The sequence below is a fragment of the Salvelinus sp. IW2-2015 genome, linkage group LG17 (assembly GCF_002910315.2).
Source record: "Salvelinus sp. IW2-2015 linkage group LG17, ASM291031v2, whole genome shotgun sequence".
NCBI lineage: Eukaryota > Metazoa > Chordata > Actinopteri > Salmoniformes > Salmonidae > Salvelinus > Salvelinus sp. IW2-2015.
Window position 1 is genome coordinate 31,603,971 of NC_036857.1, and position 12,421 is coordinate 31,616,391.

A 12,421-nucleotide genomic window follows, 5' to 3' on the forward strand; every position below is an offset into this window, starting at 1 on the left:
TAAGCAGATGTTATTGCAGGTGTAGAGAAATGCTTGGTGACATGGAACACTGGCCACTTTATTAATGTTAACATACTGCTTTACCCATTTCATATGTACACTGTAACTCTAGTCCATTCAACTATTGCTGTACATATAGGTTGGGTTGCACCAACATGGATATCTTGTTGCACAAATTTTAAACCTAGTTTTACATTAATTGGGGCGGCAGGTTGGTTGGCCAGTAACCGAAAGGTTTCTGGCTCGGAATCCCTGAGCTGACAAGGTAAAAAATCTATCGTTCTGCCCCTGAACAAGGCAATTAAACCACTGTTCCCCGGTAGGCCGTCATTGTAAAATAAGAATTTGTTCTTAACTGACTTGCCTAGTTATAATTTAGTTAAATAATTGTTACATTTAAAAATGAATCCTAGTTAAATTAAATCATTCCTCTAATCTAAGTTTAGTTTTCACTTTAAACCTTGATTAATTTTAAGCCTTTTGCTGAATGAATTTAAAATATATATATGAACTTGAGGTGGTTTAACTGGTAAACCAAAACAAATTCCTCAGAGAATATTTAGAGACAGGTTGAATCTTGTTGAGTTTTTGCCGCCCCGCGTTCCACTAGCAAAACATAGGCTTGGGGGACGACACCATGCCTGTTAGTTAGCTAGCCGGAGAAAACCGTACCTGAGAGGCGGGGGCGAAGGACACGGTCTACCGGTGGCTACGTCCAAAGGATCCCGGATAGCAATGATCATTTGAATAGATTTGGCTTTTTCCTTACCTTCCAGTTTAATCCTTTCTTCAATTCAATRGATGTCACCTATTCCAAAAGTTTAAGACKCCAGCCRTCATTCCAACTAACATGTTTTTTGATACAGAGATTATCAGATTTTCTTCGTTTAATCTTACCTGAGACACGCGCCTTGAGATGCCATTGTTTTACCTTGACTACTGTATGACACGATATTCAAGTTACTCATCGTTATCCAATGAGTTAGCTTGCCTATCAGTTTGAAGCGCCGAAAGGCAGCGGGKACCCCTTAACAATTTATATAAAGCATATTCATGGCTAACCGAAATTACTGGCAACGTCGTAGGCTAGCTAGCTAATGTCTGTTGGTAACGTCGTTTGATGACAGCTGCGCCATCGAAAGTCAGCTAGCCTAGAGGCATCGTGCTGCTCAGAGTAACGTTAGRTACGTTGCTTTGGCCCTGTATGACTGTCTAATAAACTGGTCAACTAACTCACCTAATTTATATTACATCACTGGTAGGCACTACTTTCTACTGGAAAATAGTTTAACTTTCCAAAACTCTCTGTTAGCTATCGTAAAACTATTTCCGTTGATTTCCTTTTTTGTTGCGTTACACTTCCGCGAAACGTTACCATGGTGCACGTTCAAGAATTTGAATAATTCAAGTTTGTCAATGGCTTCAGAATTCCGCTCAAAACTGTGCGCAAGGCTCATTGAGACCCGTATCTGTTTCAAACGGTATTAATCAAGGTTTCAGTCTATTTCTCTCATCTCCTTCCAACGCAGAGAGCGAACAGAATAGATCAAAACATTAACAGCATAAAAAAAACATTGACGATCTTGAATGCTCCCCACTTGAGACGGCTACAAAAAGAAAGCATAACTTCCGGGGACAATATACAATTTCCGGTGGGATTTGGAGACCTCGGTTTTGTCTAGAAGGGATACAGCTTTTGTCCAAATTGACTTTTCGTAGCAGGTTTATGAGAATTTACAGCAGTTTAGGAGAACTAGTTTAGGAAAAGGGTTAGGGTTAAGTAAAATCTAAAATAATGCTTATGTTATTTGTAGTTAGATGTGCTTGCTGAAGGCAAAGCACAACTCTAGATTTCTTACATACTCATATTATTAGCATTATTTGATTTCTCCCTCCCACTCTAGAGCTTAAACGTTCAGGTTATCCTAACTTCAAATTCTTTAAAATCTTTATCAACTATAACTATGTGAATTATGTGAACTTTTCTAGTATTATTTGACTTCTTCCTTCCGCTCAAGAGCTTAAACGATTTAAGCTATTATCAAGAAAGCAACCTCCAAATGGGCAAACTGATCCAACTATAAGTAAACAGTAGTTGGTATTCAAAATTGCCTGTTCTTTGGCCAATGCTACAAGACCAACTTTAAAACGTTCAGGCTATCCTAACTTCAAATTCCTTAAWACTTTTATAAACTATAAACAATGTTAATTAGCATAACCCTTCATGGATTCAATGCCAAACATATGAACACAGTGGTAGACATTTTAAATGCTACTGTTCTTTAACCATTTCAACCAACAACAAAAAACTAACATTAACATTTTCAAAACATTATAAATGATAACTATTTAAATTGGCATAAATTAGCATATAATACCCACCAACAATAATTGTAAATCTTGAACTGTTCAAGCTAGACACCAAACCAACTTTCACATGATCAGGCTATCCTATTGATCAACTCAATCAATCAACCATCCAATCTTTTCATCTACCTACCGTTTCAATTCWAACCAGTTACGATTACTACTGCAGTCACAACCACTACTAGAACTTATTTCAAAACTATAAATACTTTAAAAAATCTAGCAAACACATTTTCTTTAGGGAAGGTACTTTTCTGGTTATTTCAGTTATATAATTGTTCTCCCTCTTTAGAAGCTTGCAGGGCAGGGTTTTCACAAAAACATCTGTAGAGTCCAAACGGTTTAGCAATTGTGTTGTCCGTTTTGAAAAACTATGAAATAACAGATACGGAATCATGTAGTTACCAAAAAAAGTGTTAAACAAATCCAAATATATTTTTGATTTTAGATTCTTCAAAGGGTGGCTACTTTGAAGAATCTCAAATATAAAATATATTTTGATTTGTTTAACACTTTTTTTGGTAACTACATGATTCCGTATCTGTTATTTCATAGTTTTGATGTCTTCACTATTATTCTACAATGTAGAAAATAGTAAAAAAATAAAGAAAACCCCTTGAATGAAAAGGTTGGTCCAAAATTTTTGTCCAAACTTTTAACTGCTACTGTATATAGTACCAGTCAAAAGTTTGGACAAACCAACTCATTCAAGGGTTTTTCATTGTTTTTACTATTTTCTACATTGCGATACGCCATCCCATCTGGTTTGTGCTTACTGGGACAATCATTTGTTTTTCAACAGGACAATGACCCAACACACCTCCAGGCTGTGTAAGGGCTATTTGAGCAAGAAGGAAAGTGGAGTGCTGCATCAGATGACCTGGCCACCACAATCACCCGACCTTAACCGAAATGAGATGGCTTGGGATGAGTTGGAGTGCAGAGTGAAGGAAAAGCAGCCAACAAGTGCTCAGCATATGTGGGAACTCCTTCAAGACTGTTAGAAAAGCATTCCAGGTGAAGCTGGTTGAGAGAATGRCAAGAGTGTGCAAAGCTGTCAAAGGTAAAGGGTGGCTACTTTGAAGAATCTCAAATATATTTTGATTTGTTTAACACTTTTTGGGTTACTACTTGATTCCATATCTGTTATTTCATAGATTTGATGTCTTCACTATTATTCTACAATGTAGAAAATATTAAAAATAAAGAAAAACCATTGAATGAGTAGGTTGGTCCAAACTTTTGACTGGCACTGTTATGTACAGTTGAAGTCTGAAGTTTACATACACTTAGGTTGGAGTCATTAAAACTCGTTTTTTCAACCACACCACACATTTCTTGTTAACAAACTATAGTTTTGGCAAGTCGGTTACGACATCTACTTTGTGCATGACACAAGTAATTTTTCCAACAATTGTTTACAGACAGATTATTTCACTTATAATTCACTGTATCACAATTCCAGTGGGTCAGAAGTTTACATACACTAAGATGACTGTGCCTTTAAACAGCTTGGAAGCTTTAGAAGCTTCTGATAGGCTAATTGACATAATTTGAGTCAATTGAAGGTGTACCTGTGGATGTATTTCAAGGCCTACCTTCAAACTCAGTGCCTCTTTGCTTGACATCATGGGAAAATCAAAAGAAATCAGCCAAGACCTAAAAAAAAATGTGTAGACCACAAGTCTGGTTCATCCTTGGGAGATATTTCCAATCGCCTGAAGATACCACGTTCATCTGTACAAACAATAGTATGCAAGTATAAACACCATTSGACCACSCAGCCGTCATACCACTCAGGAAGGAGACGCGTTCTGACTCCTAGAGATGAACYTACTTTGGTGRGAAAAGTGCAAATCAATCCCAGAACAACAGCAAATGACCTTGTGAAGATGCTGGAGGAAACAGGTACAACAGTATCTATATCCACAGTAAAATGAGTCCTATATCGACATAACCTGAAAGGCCGCTCAGCAAGAAGAAGCCACTGCTCCAAAACCGCCATAAAAAAGCCAGACTACGGTTTGCAACTACACATGGGGACAAAGATAGATCTTTTTTGGAGAATGTCCTCTGGTCTGATGAAACAATAGAACTGTTTGGCCATAATGACCATTGTTATGTTTGGTGGAAAAAGGGTGAGGCTTGCAAGCCAAAGAACACCATCCCAACCATGAAGCACGGGGGTGGCAGCATCATGTTGTGGGGGTGCTTTGCTGCAGGAGGGACTGGTGCACTTCACAAAAATAGATGACATCACGAAGCAGGAAAATTATGTGGATAGATTGAAGCAACATCAAGACATCCGTCAGGAAGTTAAAGCTTGGTCGCAATTGGGTCTTCCAAATGGACAATGACCCCAACCATACTTCCAAAGTTGTGGCAATATGGCTTAGGACAACAAAGTCAAGGTATTAGAGTGGCCATCACAAAGCCCTGACCGCAATCCTATATAAAACTTGTGGGCAGAACCTAAAGTGTGTGCTAGCAAGGAGGCCAACAAACCTGACTCTGTTACACCAGCTCCGTCATGAGAAATGGGACAAAATTCACCCAACTTATTTGTGGGAACTTGTGGAAGGCTACCCGAAACATTTGACCCGTTAAACAATTAAAAGGCAATGCTACCAAATACTAATTGAGTGTATGTAAAACTTCTGACCCACTGGGATGTGATGAAAGAAATAAAATGCTGAAAATAAATCACTATTATTCTGACATTTCACATTCTTAAAATAAAGTGGTGATCCTAACTGACCTTAGACAGGGAAATTTACTAGGATTAAATGTTCAGGAATTGTGAAACTGAGTTTAAATTTATTTGGCTAAGGTGTATGGTAAACTTCCGACTTCAACTGTATGTATTTATGTATCTATGTATAAACTCAGCAAAAAAAAAGGTCTCTCACTGTCAATTGCATTTAATTTTCAGCAAACTTAACATATGTAAATATTTGTATGAACATAAGATTTAACAAATGAGACAAACTGAACAAGTTCCACAAGACATGTGACTAACAGAAATGGAATGTGTCCCTGAACAAGGGGGGGGACCCTCCACCTCCAAAGTCGATCCCGCTCCAGAGTACAGGCCTCGGTGTAACGCTCATTCCTTCGACGATAAACGCTAATCCTACCATCACCCCTGGTGAGACAAAACCGCAACTCTTCAGTGAAGAGCACTTTTTTCCAGTCCCGTCTGGTCCAGCGARGGTGGGTTTGTGCTCATAGGCGACGTTGTTGCCGGCGATGTCTGGTGAGGACTTGCCTTACAACAGGCCTACAAGCCCTCAATCCAGCCTCTCTCAGCCTATTGCAGACAGTCTGAGCACTGATGGAGGTATTGTGCATTCCTGGAATAACTCGGCAGTTATTGTTGCCATCTTGTACCTGTCCCGCAGGTGTGATGCTTGGATGTACCGATCCTGTGCAGGTGTTGTTACACGTGGTCTGCCACTGCGAAGACGATCAGCTGTCTGTCCTGTAGCGCTGTCTTTGGCGTTTCACAGTACGGACATTGTAATTTATTGCCCTGGCCACATCTGCAGTCCTCATACTGCCTTGCAGCATGCCTAAGGCACGTTTACGCAGATGAGCAGGGACCCTGGGCATCTTTCTTTTGGTGTTTTTCCAGAGTCAGTAGGAAGGCCTCTAGTGTCCTAAGTTTTCATTACTGTGACCTTKATTGCCTACCGTCTGTACGCTGTTAGTTTCCTAACGACCGTTCCACAGGTGCATGTTCATTAATTGTTTATGGTTCATTGAACAAGCATGGGAAACAGTGTMTAAYCCCTTTARAATGAAGATCTGTGAAGTTTTGGATTTTTACAAATTATCTTTGAAAGACAGGGTCCTGAAAAAGGGATGTTTCTTTTTTTGCTGYGTTTATATTTTAAAACATTAATCATTACAGTATAAACCTGGTATTTACTTGAAATGAGCCGCAATGTTTTTGCCTTGTGTCCCAGTCTGTTTTACTTCGTCCATTGTTGTTATGAAAATACAAGTATCACAGATAGAAAGGACATAACACAGAATGTAATTGTATTATTCAATGACTGTCATAGAACGTTTGGCTGCATGTAGGTTAATTTAATCATTGACCAGACATGAGTTACTGTAAATGGTTATTTCCTTATAACTATACAGCTGCTAGACTTTAAAAAAAGCACTACAAATTATGAAATTAACATCCCAGTAAATGAAAAATTAGAAAGAAAATCATAATATAACTACAGTATACAATTTTAAAATATGCATTAGGTTATGGATCAATAAAGCGCAATTTACATGTGATACATTTATCATAGAACAGCAACAACAAGTTATCTTGGGTCTAAAAGGGTCATGGGGCATTTTTGTGGTGCTGCTTGCTGCGCTCAAAGTTCAAATGATTTTAAGTTTCAAACACTACTTCAAATTAAGCAAGAGCCTTGTTGCCATTATGTGAAATGAGTCTAAGCTTCTCTTGGTGAGGGATGCAGAGCTGCACACCGGAACATGACCTCCTGACAATAATGTTATAGATGGTGATGTTCTGTCTTTCRGGCTTGCAGGCTTTGACACTCAATAACTTGTTGCAATATTCTCTATGGTAAATAACAAAGTGATTTTGGGTCACCTTACGTGATAACAATATTTCCCTTATTTACCTATGATTTCATGAATTTATTAAGTTGTGTTTCATATTTCAAGATGCCACACATATGGGCTTACAACACACAGTTAACACAACAAACAGTTGAGCTGATGTAATGTAATCATCTTAGTACAAAACTTTGCAGTGTGTGTCCCCTATTTGTATATCCATTTTCTTCCCCTTCACTGTTACTAATAAAATGTAAGCCATCTTCACTTTAAGAACATATGCAGTAATCTGCAATTTTGCTTTCAAAACTGTCTCCAGAATCTCAGGAAATTGACACCATTGTCCAATATAGACCTACACTGTGTACAAAACATTTCCAAGAGACTGACCAGGTGAACTCTATGCTTCCTTTTTGATGGCACTTGCTAAATCCACTTCAAATCAGTGTAGATGAAGGGGAGGAGACAGGTTAAAGAAGGATGTTTAAGCATTGAAACAATTGATACAAGGATTGTGTATGTGTGCTAATCAAAGTGTGAGTGTCTTTGAACGGGATATTGTTTGTGTCAAGAACTTTAAAGCTGCTGGGTTTTTCACACTCAACAGTTTCCCGTGTGTGTCAAGAATGGTCCACCACCCAAAGGACATCCAGCCAACATGACAATTGTGGGACGCATTGGAGTCAATATTGGCCAGCATCCCTGTYGAACGCTTTCGACACCTTGTTGAGTCCATGCCCTGACGAATTGAGGCTGTTCTGAGGGCAAAAGGGGGAAATGCAACTCAATATTAGGAAGGTGTTCTTAATGTTTTGCATACTCAGTGTAAATAATGATTAMAAAATGACATTGTCCAGGTCATGCTAGTTGGTGACCTCAGGATTCTTGTTTGTTCAGTATAGAGTCCAGGATTTTCTCGCACATATAAAGGCACCGAGGCACGTGGAAGAAACCTGAAATAAAACGAAAGGCAGATTAATAGTCAGTGTAATCAGAKGTACACAAGGTCAAAACATTTGATCTGATTCATTTATTTTGGGCAAAGAAACCAGTCTGATGAAGGTCCACCATGACCGAAACGTCTGTTTTTAATTAATTCATAATAAAATAGAAGAGTGTTGCGCCTCCACCACTTTTTGGTTGGGGGAAAGGAAGCCTTGCATTCACTTTAATCAAATACAACCACATTGTATTTACTATATCCACTAGAGTGGGTGATATGGACATATAGAAACAAGGGCAAAACATCAAATAGTACAGATTGAGCATATATCAAACCAATGTATACATCACTGTATTGCCTCAAACAACAGGAGGTACAATTATTTGTGCCCGTCATGGTTTCTGACTAACCCCTTCTCTGGCCTGTTAACATTCTCACCTTTGAAAGGCCCTCCTTTAAAATCCAGTGCCACTTTCCCTTGCTGGGTCAAATATCCAAACCACTCGCCATTCTCCGCATCAGAAAACTGCATAAACAGGCAGACAAACAGCACACCATATTGAAAAAGGTTAGCTCCTCAAAGCAGTTTAGCTTAATTTTAGCTGCAATATCTAATATTTGTGTTATTTATTCTCTACYTATAAAATGACACCCATTTCCATGTATTGTCTATTTCTAGCAGAACGATAGCAAATTAAAAAAAAACACACAATTAGACTGGAGTTCACTCACATGGCTGAAGCTGTAGTCGTACACTTGAGAGAATCGCTCCAGCAGGGCTGGCTCTTTGGTATGGCTGTAGGCCATCAGGTATGCGATGAGAGCCTCACAGTGCGGCCACCATAGTTTCATACTCCACTCCAACTGTGAGAACAGAACACATTGGCCCTGGATCACATTTCCATAGTACTTTGTTCCCTTATTTAGTCAATTAATAAAGGCCTTGAAAGGGTTGGACAAGCACAAGGTTTGGTACCCTCAGTTGCCATTTCATCCATATTACTTTCACCCATTCAACCCTTTGTGATGAGTGTGGGTTTGAGCTGCCAAATGACTCCTACACTGATTTTTATGCTATAGTTGGTTGAACGACTCATGCATTTGCAGCAAGCGTAGTGTTCTATTGATGGYTTCTGACTTCCAAACTTAAAAATAGGAAATATACTTATTCATGTTACRGAGGGAGAGAGGGAAATGTAGAACGTTTACATTCTGTCAGAATATGTTATTGTTAGACATCAGGGATCCTATGGGGAGSAGTGAGGAGTTGGGGCCGAGGTCAGGTCAGATGAAGTGAGGAAGAACAGAAATCACTAAGGTTCTGTCTAGCAACAGACGTGTAAAAAGGAAAGGGGGATACCCTGTACAACTGAATGCCTTCAACTAAAAAGTGTCTTCAGCATTTAACCCAACCCCTCTGAATCAGGGAGGTGCGGGGGGGCTGCCTTAATCGACATCCACGTCTTCGGCGCCCGGGGAACAGCGGGTTAACTGCCTTGCTCAGGGACAGAACGACAGATTTTTACCTTGTCAGCTCAGGGATTCAAATCCAGCAATTGCCTGTCCAGATGTGTAAGMAGGGGCTCAGCATAGMAGAAAGGGTTAAATAKCAGTMCTTGTGTGAATATGTTTTTTGTCTTATGCAGCTGTATGACCCAGTGGGTGAATCAAGTTGTTTTGAGCTTTACTAAGTGTCCGTGAGTTTTTTACTCCATTTAGAAAACTAACAGTATGCAGGGGTGAAAGTAAGGCCTTATGGTCCGGTACGGCATCCCAGCAAAATAAATAGTGGGGGTACGCCGTATCGGTAAAACATTGACAATCAAATAAAAAAAAATGACTGATTGTGTTTATGCCAAAATGAAAAATAATAAAAGTTAAATGACAAATCTTTTAAGACTAGGCCCACAGAGAGCCTACTGAATGAATAGGGATTCTATATGTATTTCTATGATTAGGCCCATAAAAATGTTTTGGTGCACACATAGTAGGCCCATACCGGAAATAAATTAAGTCTACTTTCACAGGATGTACCTGTGTGGGGCAGTAACCGTCCACATCCAGGAAGTAGAGGAGCCCTCCGTGCTCCTTGTCCCAGCCTGTCAGAAAGGGGATCTCCATGAACTTYTCCACTGCTGTCCTTTGGAGCTCCTGGTCCCCATTTTCCAAACCGTACTGAAGCAGGAACCAGCCTGCTTCCAGTGCATGGCCTATGGCAAATGTGTATATATAAAATAAATAAGGAAACAACAGGCAGGCAATACAATGGTAACAACCCAGTCATCTTAGATATCACTACATGTGCAGTATCCAGTCTAACTAAGTAACTAGTGTTATTACACAAAACATATAGTATTAAATGACTTGACATAAGTAATATGGAGCTTATCAAACATTATCTACAGCAGGGCTGTCAATGTCGATCCTGGAGGGCCAAAACACTTCTGGTTTTCATCCTCTCCTTCTAATAAGGGACTAATTCAGACCTGGGACACTAGGTGAGTGCAATTAAAAACCAGGTAGAAACAAAAAACAGAAGTGTTTTGGCCCTCCAGMACTGGAATTGAACAGCCCTGATCTAGAGAAATCTCCTTTAGTTGAGTACAAAGGGTATCACCTGGGTTCTGCAGTCGCCCCTCGCAACCAGGAAGTTCCTTTCCTTCTGATGAGACACTTTCCAAAATAGCCGTACCACCTCTCTGTACAAAGACACAGTCATAGACAATTCAATGGAACCAATGGAAATGCCCCGAAACGTGCAAACGCCTCCCATCTGACCCTCCAAACGGGCTCAATCAGACACAATATATATAAATATCTGAACCTAGGTCTGGTTGTTTCATATTTGTAAGCCTACAGTTCTTTACCTGAAGGTGTTGAAGGATCTGCTTTACGCACCAGCCTCCAACCTCCCTGTACTTGTCTACCTCCTCCCCGCTGCGGGCCTCTGTGAGCTGCTGCACCAGACACAGCAGCATCATGGGGACAGCCATGCTGCAGACCGGGGTGTCTCCAGAAAGCTGGGGCTTGCCCAGGCCTGATGGGTCCACCCTGACCCAGTGGACCAGCTGGTCCATCATTTGTGCTGCTTCCGCCTAGTAACAACGAGAGCATATGAGAAATAAAATAGGCCKTAATACAGGCAAAKCCCACTAAGGGMTCTGTGTTCTGATTGGCTAGCAGATATTTGCCCCCATTCGGCTCAAATTTGATTGGGTCTTTGATGCATGGCCCTTTTCGCCAAAACGGAAGTGTCCCACAGAAAGTAAAGCATTTGTTCACTTTAGGTTAAAGGGSTAAWCTGCATTTCAAACAARAACAAAGTGGTGACCCCGCCACTGTTGGTAAACAGCGAAACGATGGGGCTGGAMAAATGTTCTGTCTATAATTCAGAGACAGCACTATGGATGGAAGGTTCATTCCATGATTTCAAAATTATAGTTTTAACCATGTAAAAAAAGCTTATATTTTGGGTTCTCATGGGCTCAACAGTTAAACTAATTATTAATAATGAATTAAAACATGGCTGTATCGATCACATATTGCCACTTTAAAAGAGAACTTTGTGGAAGTGTTTAGTGCCCCGGGCTGTTTTACCTGCATGTCTTTGTCTCCTGTGACCCTAGCCAGCTCATCCATGGCCATGACATAGAAACACTCGCTGAAGATGGTCCTCTGCACTTTCAGGGCTTTACCGTCCCTGGTCAAACAAAAGGCACACTTCCATGGGCTGCCACTACTGGGAATGCGAGCGAAGCGTCGCAAGAATGCACCTCCTAAGAAAACAGAAAAAAAACATTAACAAAGTTTGCTTGTCACAACTAGAATTGTGTACCAATATCCCTATAAAGACCACAAACGGTTATTACCTCACTCCTGTTTGTTTTTCTGCAGCAAATTAAAAATGTGGTATACATTTTTAAGTTCCGATGACACATTGAATAGCAAACCACAAAAACGAAGGGGAGGATCACTCAATGTTTACCATAAAAATATATATATAAAAAAATATAAAAAGCAGTACGAGTTTGGTTTTTAATAGGAAAATAAGRTGTTGCATGTCCAGACTAGTTTCATAGGAGAAGGTTGTGTTCTAGATCCGGAAAAGCCTGAAACTAACATTGGAGTGTTTTTTCTGTTTCATTACATCTTTGTGTCTTCTACTGGAAATGTGTGTATCTTCATGCTGTTGATAACATTGGGTGCGCTTCTTTCTGCTTTTAGTCTTCATGACACCTGTATTTTGTATTTGCTCATATCCTGTATGTAGCCTACACCATACTAAGTGGTTCAAAACAGCTATTATCTCTGTTGCTTAAGTACTGTCTTCGCTCAGGTTAAGTACGGTCTTCGCTCAGGTTAAGTACGGTCTTCGCTCAGGTTAAGTACGGTCTTCGCTCAGGTTAGGTACGGTCTTCGCTCAGGTTAGGTACGGTCTTCGCTCAGGTTAAGTACGGTCTTCGCTCAGGTTAAGTACGGTCTTCGCTCAGGTTAAGTACGGTCTTCGCTCAGGTTAAGTACGGT

General features: G+C 40.0%; 2 protein-coding genes across 3 annotated transcripts in view; both read right to left on the reverse strand.

Annotated features, from left to right (window-relative positions):
- LOC111977105 (serine-rich adhesin for platelets) overlaps positions 1 to 1,349 on the reverse strand; it is a 25,810-nt gene extending 24,461 nt beyond the window's left edge. Inside the window, exon 1 of one of the 2 annotated variants that reach the window (XM_024006416.2) lies at positions 1,238 to 1,349. Coding sequence is in view for 1 of the 2 variants with exons in the window: in XM_024006415.2 (XP_023862183.1) it covers positions 898 to 968 (71 nt within the window). In the remaining variant the exon portion in view is untranslated. Of the gene's footprint in view, positions 1 to 897; positions 1,062 to 1,237 lie in introns of those variants that run through there. The other variant, XM_024006415.2, reaches the window with a different exon arrangement.
- Positions 1,350 to 6,444: 5,095 nt separating this feature from the next.
- The window catches only part of renbp (renin binding protein), a 13,479-nt gene continuing 7,502 nt past the window's right edge, over positions 6,445 to 12,421 (reverse strand). The window contains exons 6-11 of the mRNA XM_024006306.2: positions 10,765 to 10,992; positions 10,515 to 10,596; positions 9,932 to 10,107; positions 8,630 to 8,761; positions 8,336 to 8,423; positions 6,445 to 7,907 (exon numbers count right to left, since the gene is read on the reverse strand). Of these exons, the coding sequence (XP_023862074.1) occupies positions 7,831 to 7,907; positions 8,336 to 8,423; positions 8,630 to 8,761; positions 9,932 to 10,107; positions 10,515 to 10,596; positions 10,765 to 10,992 (783 nt within the window). The 3' untranslated portion in view covers positions 6,445 to 7,830. The remainder of the gene's footprint in view (positions 7,908 to 8,335; positions 8,424 to 8,629; positions 8,762 to 9,931; positions 10,108 to 10,514; positions 10,597 to 10,764; positions 10,993 to 12,421) is intronic.